The 14,674-nt window shown below is 41.0% G+C and overlaps 1 protein-coding gene across 8 annotated transcripts in view; it reads left to right on the forward strand.

Moving 5' to 3' along the window:
- The window catches only part of nisch (nischarin), an 83,031-nt gene that overhangs the window by 9,528 nt on the left and 58,829 nt on the right, over positions 1 to 14,674 (forward strand). For all 8 annotated transcript variants that reach the window (XR_010020402.1, XR_010020403.1, XM_063067588.1 and 5 more), the window contains exons 3-7: positions 3,559 to 3,741; positions 5,618 to 5,666; positions 6,430 to 6,593; positions 7,024 to 7,119; positions 12,078 to 12,173. Coding sequence is in view for 6 of the 8 variants with exons in the window: in XM_063067588.1 (XP_062923658.1) it covers positions 3,559 to 3,741; positions 5,618 to 5,666; positions 6,430 to 6,593; positions 7,024 to 7,119; positions 12,078 to 12,173 (588 nt within the window). In the remaining 2 variants the exon portion in view is untranslated. The remainder of the gene's footprint in view (positions 1 to 3,558; positions 3,742 to 5,617; positions 5,667 to 6,429; positions 6,594 to 7,023; positions 7,120 to 12,077; positions 12,174 to 14,674) is intronic.

The raw sequence follows: 14,674 nt of genomic DNA on the forward strand, positions 1-14,674 counted from the left end.
TGATGCTGCCAAATATTTAATGATGATTTTTTATATAGTTTTGTATTTCTATTTGTTACCTATGTCTTATGTTATCAATACTGCTGATCTGGTTCATTTTGGTAGATTTAAGTGCTATCGAGTGTTATTTAGAATTATCTAAATAATTGTAGTATTATTTAGATAAGCCTAGAATATTCATCTTGAATAATTATATTGTGTGTGTCTTGCTCATCTTCATTTGGACAGCACGTTAATGCGGCTGACAGAGCTGATGCCCCATAAGTCTGGTTTCAACATTAATCTCTGGTGCTGCATGTAATATTTATTGACCATTCCTAGCTATAGAATATAGTGGTGGCTCTTAGTATCATTTTTTTTCTTACAATTCAAAGATTCTGCGGAGGCCGTTTAGGAGGGAATCGTGAATGAATGTATATTACTAGAGGAAAATTGTGTGTATGTGCAGTGTCAACAGATGCAATATTCCATTCCTCTGGGTTTCACTGGTCATTTTCATACTGCGTATCTGAATGATTAATGACTATTTAAGAGTGAGATTCTTGTTCATACTGGGGAAAGTCAGAGGATGTGTGTGTTTGCCCTTTTGTAAAGGTTTTGCTTGTATGAATCTTTTGACATTGATAATGTCTCAGTTTTTGGTGAGTGAAAGTAAATAAAAATACAGCTATGTATTTTCCAAGGGATAGTTAATAATTGGAAGTTTTATCACAGAAATATCTCTGCATCTTTCCCCACCTCCTCATTTGCTTGCCACCTCTTCATGGTGGAACGCAGAAAAGACATTGAGCTAGTTACAAAAAGTAATAGTTCTACAAAAATATTTTCTCTCCATTTTAGTGCTGTTTAAATGCCAATAGAAGCATACAGTGCCTACAAAAAATACTCATTCCCTGTCCCTGAAGTTTTTATGACTCAGTGGATTTTATTTGTCTTTTTTGACATTGATCAACGGAATAGACTCATGTGAAAGTGAAAAGAGAAGTGATCTAAATTAGTTACAGATATAAAATACATAATTGATTGCATAAGTATTTACATCCCCCCTCCTTTAATCTGACACACCAAATCATCACTGGTGCATCCAATTGGTTTCAGAAGTCACATAATTAGTTAAATGGAGATCACCTGTGTGCAGTCAAGGTGTTTCAATTGACTGTAGTAAAAATACACCCATATCTGGAAGATCCAGCTGCTGGTGAGTCAGTATCCTGGCAAAAACTACACCATGAAGACAAAAGAACACTCCAAGCAACTCCATGAAAAGGTTATTGAAAAGCACAAGTCAGGAGATGGATACAAGAAATTTACAAGTCACTGAATATCCCTTGGAGTACAGTTAAGTCAATCAAGAAACGGAAAGAATATGACACAGTTATAAATCCGCTTAGAGGCAGGCTGTCGTCAAAAACTGAGGGACCGTGCAAGAAAGGGTCTATGAGGGAGGTCTCCACTCTGGTGGAGTTGAACGTTTCAGTGGCTGATGTGGGAGAGACTGCACATATAACAACTGTTGCCCAGGTGCTTCACCAGTCACAGCTTTATGGAAGAGTGGCAAAGAGAAAGCCACTGTTTGGGGGGGGGGGGAACAACTCACATAAAATCTTGGATAGAGTTTACCAGAAGGCATGTGGGGGACTCTGAACTCAGCTGGAAGAAGGTTCTATGCTCTGATGAAACCAAAATCTGAGCTTTTTGGCCATCAGACTAAACGCTATGTTTGTTGTAAGCCAAACATCACCAAAAACACACCATCCCTACTGTTAAGCATGTTGGTGGCTGCATCACTGCAGCAGGCCCTGTAAGGCTTGTGAAGGTAGAGAGTAAAATGAATGCAGCAAAATACAGGGAAATCCTAGAGAAAAACGTAATGCAGTTTGCAAGACAGCTGCGACTTAGGAGATTTGTTTTCTAGCAAGACAGGTGTTAACGAGCTCCCGTTTCATTAACTGTCGGTATCACTTTAAGAGGCTGGACTGAGTGATCTCAAAAAAGGCAGAGCTGGGTTCTGAGTGACAGCTGAAGAGAGAATATTTATGAACTGTGTTTTGGATTCGAAAAGCCAGTGTGTGGATCAGCGCGAGAGTCTGTGACTCTGTAACCAGACATGGGTCTCCCCCATGGTCTATTATCATCGTAAAGCATCGGACCACAAGCTTGGGACAGGCTCGTTGCAAAGTACAGACAACTTTGATAGTTCCCCCTGCCCGGAGAATTATTGAAAGATTGCCGCAGTGCCTGTGGCTAAACTAACTGTCGCGTTGATTGATCTATTCGTGAGTTTGGAAGTATTGGTGGCGATCACATTTTCGTCTTCCCTTGTACAGGAGTTGAGGTATTGTGACGACCACTCGTGTCAAAGTGTACACATTTTCGTCTTCCCTTGTACAGGAGTCGAGGTGTTGTGACGACCACTCATGTCAAAGTGTACACATTTTCATCTTGTACAGAAGTCGGGGTGTTGTGACGACCACTCGTGTCAAAGGGTACCTCTCTGGATACTTCGGCATGGATTCGTAGGATTTTGACTTCGGACGGCGGTGCTGTCACTCAGTTCGCTCAGTCTCATAGTCTTTTCATAATTACATCTCGTTATTATTTACACTGGATTCTTAAGACTGATTTTGGGAAAAGTCTTTCCAGACCTGTTCCTAGACTTGATTGTTTGGGAGCTACGTACACATTTATACACACACACTTTTGTTTATAATTGACTAATGGTTTGTATATTAAGTAGTTACTAATAAAAATAGTGGTTTCAATAATAAAACCTGCCTCCAGTTGTTATCCATTATTGCTGGTTCTTTGTTAGATTGGAACAAATTTTGGGATATTTTGTTGTGATCGTGACACAAGGACCTCAGGCACAAAGCCATAGCTACACAGGAATGGCGTAAAAACAACAAAGTTGATATCCTCGAGTGGCCAAGTCAGAGTCCAGACCTCAATCCAATTGAGAATTTGTGGCTGGACTTGAGAAGGGCTGCTCACTTACAATCCTCATGCAATCTGACAGAGCTTGAGCAGTTTTGTAAAGAAGAATTGGGAAAAATTGCAGTGTCCAGATGTGCAAAGCTGATAGAGACCTATCCACACAGACTCAAGGGTGTAAATGCTGCCAAAGGTGCATCTACTAAATACTGACTTGATAGGGGTGAGTAATTATTCAATCATTTATTTTGTTTAATTATCATAAATTTTGTAGTAATTTTTTTTAGTTTGATACAAAAGAGTCTCTTTTGTTGATCAGTGTCAAAAAGCCAAGTTAAATCTGCTGTGATTCAATATTGTAAAACAATTAAAAACAAAAACTTATAAGGGTGAATAATTTTTATAGGCGCTGTATATTATTGATGTGCTTTTGCCTTTTCCTCTGCTAAGGTAACCATGGTAAATATTTATCAATTCAACGCTTCTCCCTTCTCTAGTAAATGCTTTGCACCTTGGAGTTGATGGCTGCTTCTATTCACCAAAGTGGCGTATTTTATGTGATGTCATGTACTGAAATACTAATGATTTTTGTAAATTTACAAATATTTTCCTTTTTTTTTCCCACAGCTGACTGCAGGAAAAAAGATAGATAAGAATCTGCTTCCACCAAAGAAGATTATTGGCAAAAATTCCAAAACATTTGTAGAAAAAAGGCAGAAAGAATTAGAAGTTTATTTGCAAACCCTTCTAACAAAGTTCCCTTTGGCTGCCCCAAAAGTTTTGTCACACTTTCTGCATTTTGATCTATATGTAAGTTTTAAAATTATGCCACAGTGATATATAGTGCTCTTATATGTTTTCTTGATATTAAATATTCTGTATTTTTAGATACAGTATTGCATGTATCTAAAGTTAGCATGACAGATGAGATTGTGAATACATTCTTTTCCCATCTCCCTCAAAATAAATACCTTGTAAAGCTTTATAAAAAGTCCTTGTTTAGTAACAGTTAAAGGTAGTGTAGGGTTTTGATGTAACAAGGAAATCAGTTTAATCGGTGAACAGTTTATTTGCAAGGTGGAGGAAATCAATTACAGGAGCTGCTCCTGGTAAAAGCAGAATAACTTCTTCAGAAAAATGCAGTGAGGGAAAGATGGCTAAAATTGTGTGAATAAAATCTACCTGCCACTTTTGTCTGTTGAGCTACAAAGCTTGTCGGGAAATTATCTGATCTTCACCCGAGCTAGCTAAAGTGTGCTGGTATGTGCAACTTCAAGATAATTTGATGAATGTTGGCATCCCTTGAAACCAGCCACTCAGTTTATTGCAAATGATTGTTATTCTGTATGTAGTAATTTGTTACAACCTAATGGCTTGGTTTTCTACATCAGAGGGTGGGTAAAAGTGCAGTGCAATTGAGATTTGGCTGGGATATCCAAAATGGAGTAATTTATGGTAATTTCCTTCTCTAAATTGAGCTAATTTGTTTGTGTTCATCTGATAGTTTTATCTGCTTTGGAACTTCTGATTATTTTAAGTACTTTCATTCTTTTGTATTAAAAGAATAGCTTCAAATTATTGATGTCTTAAGATGACATTTTGTTATGTTTTCTCTGGATGACTAATCTGGCCATTTACATGAACCTAGTTGTGTTAATTGTCCAAATTTACTTGTAAAGTCAAAGTTGAATGCACAACTACGTGTTTGGGCAGGTGCAATGAAAAACTTATTTGTAGCAGTATCTCGGGCACATAACATCAGATAAAGAGTATTCACACAAAAAAACATAATAAACATAATTTTTACAAGCAACCACAATCGGAGCAAAAAAAAAAGTCCATTTGAGTGGAAGTGTTCAGTGTTGTGATTTTGGTTTTACCGGTTGCTTCAAGAATAGTCAAGAGAAGTATTTGTGCATGAACCTAGTGGTGTGGGTTTTCTGGCTTCTGCACCTTCTGCCCAATGGTACTTGTGAGAAAATGGCATGGTCCAGATGGTGGAGGTCTTTGATGGATTGGATTATATTAGATAGGATTTGTAACACGTACATCAAAACATGGTGAAACGCATAGTTTGTGGCAAAACTAGCACACTGTGCTGGGGGGCAGCCCGCATGTTTTGTCATACTTCTGCCAACACAGCATGCACAGAGCTCACTAGCCAGAACCTCAATGTTTTTGGAATATGGCTGGAAACCGGAGCACCCTGAAGAAACCCACATAATCACAGGGAGAATGTACAAACTCCTTATAGACAACCATGGGAATCGAACCCTAATCTTCTGATTGAAATCTGGAACTGTAAAGGCTTACACTAACCTCTATGCTACCGTGCCGCCCTAGGGATATTGCTGCCTTGATTCAGCACCTCCCACGGATGTTAACAATGATGGGGAGGGGTATACGCATGATGGATTGGGCACAGTCCATTACTCTTCGTAATTTCTTGCTTTCTTGTGCATTTGAATTGCTGCAAGTAAGTCAGGATGCTTTCATCTGTACATCTGTTGAAGTAGTGTTCTGTGAAAAGCCAAACCTCTTAAGAAATTAAATTGCTGGCAAGCTTTCCTTATGATTGCATCTATGTGCTGGGCCTAGGTCAGGTCATCTGATAGATGTACACTCTTGATCTATGTTATAGTAATGCAAATAGCTTAATTTTGCTCTCATTATTTTTTATATAAAGGAGATAAATGGCATTACTGCTGCCCTTGCTGAGCAACTATTTCACAAAGGTATGGTGTTTCAATTTTTGAAATTTTAAAAAATCCTTGAAATTTGTCAGAGCAATCTTAAAACGTCATTTATGGTATACTATAGGATTGCAATAATTTACTTGACTAATTAGGGAGCACGTATACTGAAGTAAAGTAGCTTTAAATATAGCTAAAATGTAAAGGACTCTAGTTACATGTTGTGGCTTTAAGATTCTAGGAAACAATTATTTATGTAATAGGTGAAATTTTGTAATGGATATGAATGGGGAGGGATACAGTTGTTTGGATTTTGCACCTGTTGTAGTTGCCAAATATGTAAGGTACTTTCAGCACAAGAAGTATTCTTTACTAATCTTCAAGTCCTCTAGATCTCAGTTGTGTTTACAATAAAAATGGCAAATATTTTCTTTTTAAAAAGGGTGGAAGGTATATTTTGTGTAGATATCCTGAGGTAGAAGTGGAAATTTAGAAGCAATTGCTACTTTCCTATGTACATAGCTAAAGAAAAGAGAGCAGGTAACTTAATTGTCAAAGATCAGTTTGTTCGGTATTTTCATTTGAGATTCTGTTGCAGAGAGAAGGTCATTTGTTTAGGCAGACTCTATGAAAAGGAGGGAGAGATGTCTTTGAAGAATTAGTTTTTTTTTAGCCAGAAAACCAAAAGTTCATGTCTAGACCAAATACGTAATCAGCTTTGCATTTTTTTCAAAGTGTTACTTATCTACAAATGCCTTAAATTTTTTTCAGATTTTTAAAATGTCCTTTTTTTAAAAAAAAATAGGTGAGCAGTTGCTTTTGAAAGGTGAAGTATTCTGTCTGAGACCTTTACAACTATATGCAATCACTCAACAACTGAGACTGGCCAGTCCCACATGTGCCAGTGGAGATGCCAAGACTGATCTTGGACACGTCCTGGACTTTGCTTGTAGACTTAAATATTTGAAGGTAAAATTTCTTTTCCATTGAAAGCATTTAAGTATCACATTTTATTCTGTACTTCATTGCAGTTGTTCCATGTTAATTTGTTGGTTCTGAAGCATCTTTGGTATAACTAGCATAATAGATTTCATGTTTTTGATACAATTTTGGAAAATGTTTGCTTCAAAATAATCTCTGTGGAATAATAGAAAACCAATTTGGGGATAACATTAAATAATTTTGTACTTCCTCCTCCACAGTAGTTGTTTTTTTGGGTAAAGTGCTATTTAACATCTCTTCCCAATTACCTTTCCGCCTGAACTTGAGACTTAACTGTGGTAAAGGGCCTGCTTTCTTGCTCTTTGATCTAGCATTCACATATGAACTACTAATGCCCATTTCAGAAGAATAATAAAATGTTGAAGACTATACATTGAAAAGTCTTTATTTTTAACAGATAACAGGCACTAGAGGATCTGTGGGTAACAGCAATATTCAGGAACATCTTCTTAAATTTGACTTGTCAATTTTCAAGTCTGTTCATCAGATTGAGGTTAGTAAGACTATTGAGCTTCAATGTGCATGTTTTGATGCCATGTAATGTTTGCCAGTTTAACAAAATAATAGCAGATGTTTTCTATTGCACCATGACTAGCAATATGCATAATCGGTATAGTACAATGACTCTTTGAACTCCCTGTTCATGGAAAGAACCAGACCCCACAATCTTGTAGTTAAAAGATTAGAATTTTTAAAAAAATCTACTCAACCCTATTTGACTATCATTAATTGTGCAGATTATTAATGGAGACAATTCAATTTGTATTCATCCACTTTGTTGTTGTATTATCATAGTTCTTGTGAGTGCGTGAGTGGGCCAGTGAGGGAGTGGAGCTTTGAGGCTTTGACTCGAGGGATTCTGGCAGTTTTGGCAGTTGGTCTGCAATCAAGTCAATCAAGATTTGAATAGATCAGCAGAAAGCCGTTCATTAGACAATCAAGATTTGAGTAGCTCAGACTCAGCAGAAAGCAGCTGATTGGGCAGTCAAGGTCAGGTGACCAAACATTTTGAAAAGCTCAAACAGATAAATAGAGGGGTAGCTCAAGCGGAGCGCCCTGTGGAAAGCGGTCAGTGCGAGAGTGGGCCAGTGAAGGAGTGGAGCTTTGAGGCTGTGACTCGAGAGGCTTCGACGACAAGAGGCGGAGGACAAGCTTGCTCACAGTTAGTCTTTACAATGCCTCCTGGAGACGGTGATGTGCCTCATGTGAGATGTGGCAGTCTTGGGGGAACTCCCCTCTCCCGCAGAGTCACATTGGCCAGAAGTGCATACTGCTGGGAGATCTGGAAGACCGTGTAAGGAATCTGGAGCAGCAGCTGGATGACCTTCGACTCATAAGGGAGAATGAGGCAGTCATAGATGAGAGCTACAGGGATGTAGTCACACCTAGGCTGTCGGAAGCAGATCGTTGGGTGACAGTCAGAGGAGGGAAAGCGAAGGTGAGCAGACAGGTAGTGCAGAGCACCCCTGTAGCCATTCCCCTGAATAATAAGTTTACCATCCTGGATACTGTTGGCGGGGACGACCGACCAGGTGTGAGCCACGGTGGCAGGGCCTCCGGCACTGAATCTGACTCTGTGGTACAGAAGGGTGGGACGGAGAAGAGGAGAGCTGTTGTCATTGGAGACTCTATAGTCAGGGGAGCAGACAGGAGATTTTGTGGATATGAGAAGGGCACCCGCATGGTTTGTTGCCTCCTGGGTGCCAGGGTCCGGGATGTCTCTGACCGGGTGCACGACATCCTGGTATGAGAGGGCAAGCAACCAGAAGTCGTGATACATGTTGGGACCAACGACATAGGCAGGAAGAGGGATGAGGTCCTGAAGTGTGAGTTTTGGGAACTAGGCAGAAGGCTGAAGAACAGGACCTCAAGGGTGGTGTTCTCAGGATTGCTGCCAGTGCTACGTGACAGAGATGGTAAGAATTGGAGGAGATGGCAGTTGAATGCGTGGCTGAGGAGTTAGTGCAGGGAGCAGGGTTTTAGATTTTTAGATCATTGAGATCTCTTCTGGGGAAGGTGGGACCTGTACAGATTGGATGGGTTGCACCTGAACTCGAGGGGGAGCAATATCCTTGCAGGTAGGTTTGCTAGCATGGTTCGGGAGGGTTGAAACTAATTTGCGAGGGGGATGGGACCCAGGGCAATAGAGCAGTGAAAGAAGTGCATGGAGTGAAGCCAGATCTAACATATAGAGAGGCTTTGAGGAAAGAGAAGCAGAATAAACGGTGTAAAGACACTAAGGCAGAAGGGCTGAAATGTGTGTACCTCAATGCAAGAAGCATCAGGAACAAAGGTGATGAACTGAGAGCTTGGATACATACATGGAATTATGATGTAGTGGCCATTACAGAGACTTGGCTGGCACCAGGGCAGGAATGGATTCTCAATATTCCTGGATTTCAGTGCTTTAAAAGGGATAGAGAGGGTGGAAAAAGGGGAGGAGGGGTGGCATTACTGGTCAGGGATACTATTACAGCTACAGAAAGGGTGGGTAATGTAGCAGGATCCTCTTTTGAGTCAATATGGGTGGAAGTCAGGAACAGGAAGGGAGCAGTTACTCTATTGTGGGTATTCTATAGGCCCCCTGGTAGCAGCAGAGATACAGAGGAGCAGATTGGGAGGCAGATTTTGGAAAGTTGCAAAAATAACAGGGTTGTTATCATGGGTGACTTTAATTTCCCTCATATTGATTGGCACCTGATTAGTTCCAAGGGTTTAGATGGGGCAGAGTTTGTTAAGTGTGTCCAGGACGGATTCCTGTCACAGTATGTGGACAGGCCGACCAGGGGGAATGCCATACTAGATCTAGTACTAGGTAATGAACCGGGTCAGGTCACATCTCTCAGTGGGTGAGCATCTGGGGGACAGTGACCACCGCTCCCTGGCTTTTAGCATTATTATGGAAAAGGATAGAATCAGAGAGGACAGGAAAATTTTTAATTGGGGAAAGGCAAATTATGAGGCTATAAGGCTAGAACTTGTGGTTGTGAATTGGGATGATGTTTTTGCAGGGAAATGTACTGTGGACATGTGGGCGATGTTTAGAGATCTCTTGCGGGATGTTAGGGATAAATTTGTCCCAGTGAGGAAGATAAAGAATGGAAGGGTGAAGGAACCATGGGTGACAAGTGAGGTGGAAAATCTAGTCAGGTGGAAGAAGGCAGCATACATGAGGTTTAGGAAGCAAGGATCAGATGGGTCTATTGAGGAATATAGGGAAGCAAGAAAGGAGCTTCAGAAGGGGCTGAGAAGAGCAAGAAGGGGCATGAGAAGGCCTTGGCGAGTAGGGTAAAGGAAAACCCCAAGGCATTCTTCAATTATGTGAAGAAAAAAAGGATGACAGGAGTGAAGGTAGGATCGATTAGAGATAAAGGTGGGAAGGTGTGCCTGGAGGCTGTGGAAGTGAGCGAAGTCCTCAATGAATACTTCTCTTCGGTATTCACCAATGAGAGGGAACTTGATGATGGTGAGGACAATATGAGTGAGGTTGATGTTCTGGAGTATGTTGATATTAAGGGAGAGGAGGTGTTGGAGTTGTTAAAATACATTAGACTTATGTAAAATACATAAGTCCCTGGGGCCTGACGGAATATTCCCCAGGCTGCTCCACGAGGCAAGAGAAGAGATTGCTGAGCCTCTGGCTAGGATCTTTATGTCCACGGGAATGGTACCGGAGGATTGGAGGGAGGCGAATGTTGTCCCCTTGTCCAAAAAAGGTAGTAGGGATAGTCCAGGTAATTATAGAACAGTGAGCCTTTCGTCTGTGGTGGGAAAGCTGTTGGAAAAGATTCTTAGAGATAGGATCTCTGGGCATTTAGAGAATCATGGTCTGATCAGGGACAGTCAGCATGGCTTTGTGAAGGGCAGATCGTGTCTAACAAGCCTGATAGAGTTCTTTGAGGAGGTGACCAGGCATATAGATGAGGGTAGTGCAGTGGATGTGATCTGTATGGATTTTAGTAAGGCATTTGACAAGGTTCCACACGGTAGGCTTATTCAGAAAGTCAGAAGGCATGGGATCCAGGGAAGTTTGGCCAGGTGGATTCAGAATTGGCTTGCCTGCAGAAGGCAGAGGGTGGTGGTGGAGGGAGTACATTCAGATTGGAGGATTGTGACTAGTGGTGTCCCACAAGGATCTGTTCTGGGACCTCTACTTTTCGTGATTTTTATTAATGACCTGGATGTGGGGGTAGAAGGGTGGGTTGGCAAGTTTGCAGACGACACAAAGGTTGGTGGTGTTGTAGATAGTGTAGAGGATTGTCAAAGATTGCAGAGAGACATTGATAGGATGCAGAAGTGGGCTGAGAAGTGGCAGATGGAGTTCAACCCAGAGAAGTGTGAGGTGGTACACTTTGGAAGGACAAACTCCAAGGCAGAGTACAAAGTGAATGGCAGGATACTTGGTAGTGTGGAGGAGCAGAGGGATCTCGGGGTACATGTCCACAGATCCCTGAAAGTTGTCTCACAGGTAGATAGGGTAGTTAAGAAAGCTTATGGGGTGTTAGCTTTCATAAGTCGAGGGATAGAGTTTAAGAGTCGTGATGTAATGATGCAGCTCTATAGAACTCTGGTTAGGCCACACTTGGAGTACTGTGTCCAGTTCTGGTCACCTCACTATAGGAAGGATGTGGAAGCATTGGAAAGGGTACAGAGGAGATCTACCAGGATGCTGCCTGGTTTAGAAAGTATTCATTATGATCAGAGATTAAGGGAGCTAGGGCTTTACTCTTTGGAGAGAAGGAGGATGAGAGGAGACATGATAGAGGTGTACAAGATAATAAGAGGGATAGATAGAGTGGATAGCCAGCGCCTCTTCCCCAGGGCACCACTGCTCAATACAAGAGGACGTGGCTTTAAGGTAAGCGGTGGGAAGTTGAAAGGGGATATTAGAGGAAGGTTTTTTTTACTCAGAGAGTGGTTGGTGCGTGGAATGCACTGCCTGAGTCAGTGGTGGAGGCAGATACACTAGTAAAGTTTAAGAGACTACTAGACAGGTATATGGGGGAATTTAAGGTGGGGGCTTATATGGGAGGCAGGGTTTGAGGGTCGGCACAACATTGTGGGCCGAAGGACCTGTACTCTGCTGTACTATTCTACGTTCTATGTTCTTTACTTCCAAATAAAGTTACTGTCGAATTGATTCCTAGCTTAATTTGGAGAAAATTGTACCCTTTTTGAAAATACAGGTTTAGTCTATACATTTGAGAGTAATTGATAGCCATGATTTCCAACATGCTTTCAGATACCAGCGTAACCACTGGTATGTTTAACAGACTAGTGCTGATTAGAAACATTTTTTTTGGGTGGAATTTGACATTTTTTCATTTTAAATTTTGCTTCATATTTCAATTTATTTGAAAACCAATGGAATAAATAGCATGTTTAATATTTGAAGTAATTTCCAAAGTATGACTTTAAAATTTGAATCTTGCTTTTACTGTGGTCTTATAGATAAGTAATTGTGATGCTGAACAAATTATTGGACTTCCTTCTCTGAAGCACTCATTAGCTACCATGACTGTGTCTTTTTCAACTGCTTCAATGAAGGTAACTTTTAATATATTTGTCATGTTTCCATTTTGGTTGGAAAGGTATGTGGTTATAATGCAACATAATCTGTGAACATTGGTTTTTTGGCATATTAGACCATAAAATCATAAGTTTTAGGAGCACAGTTAGGCTATTTGGCCCATCGAGTTTGCTCTGCTATTTCATCATGGCTGATCCAATTTTCCTCTTGGCTGTAATCTTCCGCCTTCTCCCCATAACCCTTCAGGCTCTGACCGATCAAGAATCTATCAAGCTCTGCCTTAAGCATAAAGACTTGGCCTCCACAGCTGCCTATGGCAAAGAATTCCACAGATTCACCACTCTCTGGCTAAAGAAGTTCTCTGCATCTCCATTCTAAAAGGACACCCCTTTATTCTGATGCTGTGTCCTCTGGTCTTAGACTGTCCCACCATGGGAAACACCCTGTCCACATCCACTCTATCAAGGCCTTTGACCATTCGATAGGTTTCAGTTCATTTCTCTCATTCTTCTGAATTCTGGAGAACACAGGTGCAGAGGCATCAGATGCTCTTCATACGATAAGCCGTTCAATTGTGGAATCATTTTCATGAACCTCCTTTGAACCCTCTCCAGTTTCTGCACATCCTTTCTAAGATAACGGGCCCAAACCTGCTCACAGTACTCCAAGTGAGGCCTCACCAACTTTATAAAATTTCAACATTACATCCTTGGTTTTATATTCTGTAATATGACACACCAAATCATTATTTGTGCAACCAACTGGTTTTAGACTTAATTATTTAAATAGAGATCACCTTTGTGCAGTCAAGGTGTTTCAACTGATTGTCGTAAAAATTCCTTCAGTTAGTCCTGACGAAGGGTCTCGGCCTGAAACGTCGACTGCACCTCTTCCTATAGATGCTGCTTGGCCTGCTGCGTTAACCAGCAACTTTGATGTATGTTGCTTGAATTTCTAGCATCTGCAGAATTCCTGTTGTTTGTTGTAAAAATACACCTGTATCTGGAAGATCCAGCTGCTGGTGAGTCAGTATCCTGGCAAAAACTACACCATGAAGACAAAAGAACACTCCAAGCAACTCTGCAAAAAGGTTATAGAAAAGCACAAGTCAGGCGATGGATACAGGAAAATTTTTCAAGTCACTGAATATCCCTTGGAGTGCAGTTAAGTCAATCAGGAATGAGAAAGAATATGACGCAGCTGTAAATCTGCCTAGAGACAGGCCATCCTCAAAAGTGAGTGACAGTGCTAGAAGGGACAATGAGGGAGGCCACCAAAAGACCTATGCCAACTCTGGAGGTGCTGCAACCTTCAGTGGCTGAGATGGGAGAGACTGCATATACAACAACCATTGCCTGGGTGCATCACCAGTCTCGGCTTTATGGGAGAGTGGCAAAGAGAAAACCACTGTTGGGAGAGGAAAAATCTTGGCTAGAGTTTGCCAGAAGGTATGTGGGAGACTTAAAAGTCAGCTGGAAGAGGGTTCAATGGTCTAATGGAACCAAAATTGAGCTTTTAGGCCAATCGACTAAAGCTATATTTGGCATAAGCCAAACATGGCACATCATCAAAAGCACACCATCCCTACTATGAGGCATGGTGATGGCTTCATCATGTTGTGGGGGTGCTTCACTGGAAGGTAGAGAATACAATGAATGCAGCAAATCATTGACATGTATTGCAAAAAGAATCAGTCCCAACACAGACCCTTGTAGAACATCACTAGTCACTGGCAGCAGGCAGAAAAGGATCCCTTTATTTCCATTCTTTGCCTCCTACCAATCAGCCACTGCTTTATCCTTGCTAAAATCTTTCCTATAATACAATGGGTTATAGCTTGTTAAGCAGCCTCATCTGTGGCACCATGTCAAAGGCCTTCTGGAATATCCAAATGCACATCAACCGATTCTCTTTCAGCTATCCTGTTTCTTACTGCTTCAAAGAATTCCAACAGATTTGTTGGTTAGGATTTCCCTTGAGGAAACCATGCTGACTATGGCCTACTTTATCATGTGCCTCCAAGTACCCTGAGACCTTATCCTTAATAATCAACTTCAATATCTTCCCAACCGCTGAGGTCAGAATAATTGGCTTATAGTTTCCTTTTATCTGGCTCTCTCCCTTCTTGAAAAGTGGAATGACATTTGAATTTTTTCAGTTTTCTGGAACCACTCCTGAATCTAGTGATTCTTGAAAGATCATTAGGAATGCTTCCATGATTCCTTCAGCCACCTCTTTCAGAATCTGGTCCAGCTGACTTGTCTACCTTCAGATCTTTCAGTTTTCCAAGAACCTTCTCTCTTGTTATGGTAACTTTAAACACTTCATGACCCCTGATACCTGGAACTTGCTATTGTCTTTCACAATGAAGAATGGTGCAAAATTTCACTATGGAAAAGGATCTTGGCGATTGTAGGGATGACTTATAGCGGATTGAAAAGCTTGAGCATATAGATGTTAAGAAAGACAATGTGCTGAAGCCTTTGGAAAGCATCAAGTTGAATAAGTCACCGGGACT

Source organism: Mobula hypostoma, chromosome 15 (genome assembly GCF_963921235.1).
Source record: "Mobula hypostoma chromosome 15, sMobHyp1.1, whole genome shotgun sequence".
Taxonomy (NCBI): domain Eukaryota; kingdom Metazoa; phylum Chordata; class Chondrichthyes; order Myliobatiformes; family Myliobatidae; genus Mobula; species Mobula hypostoma.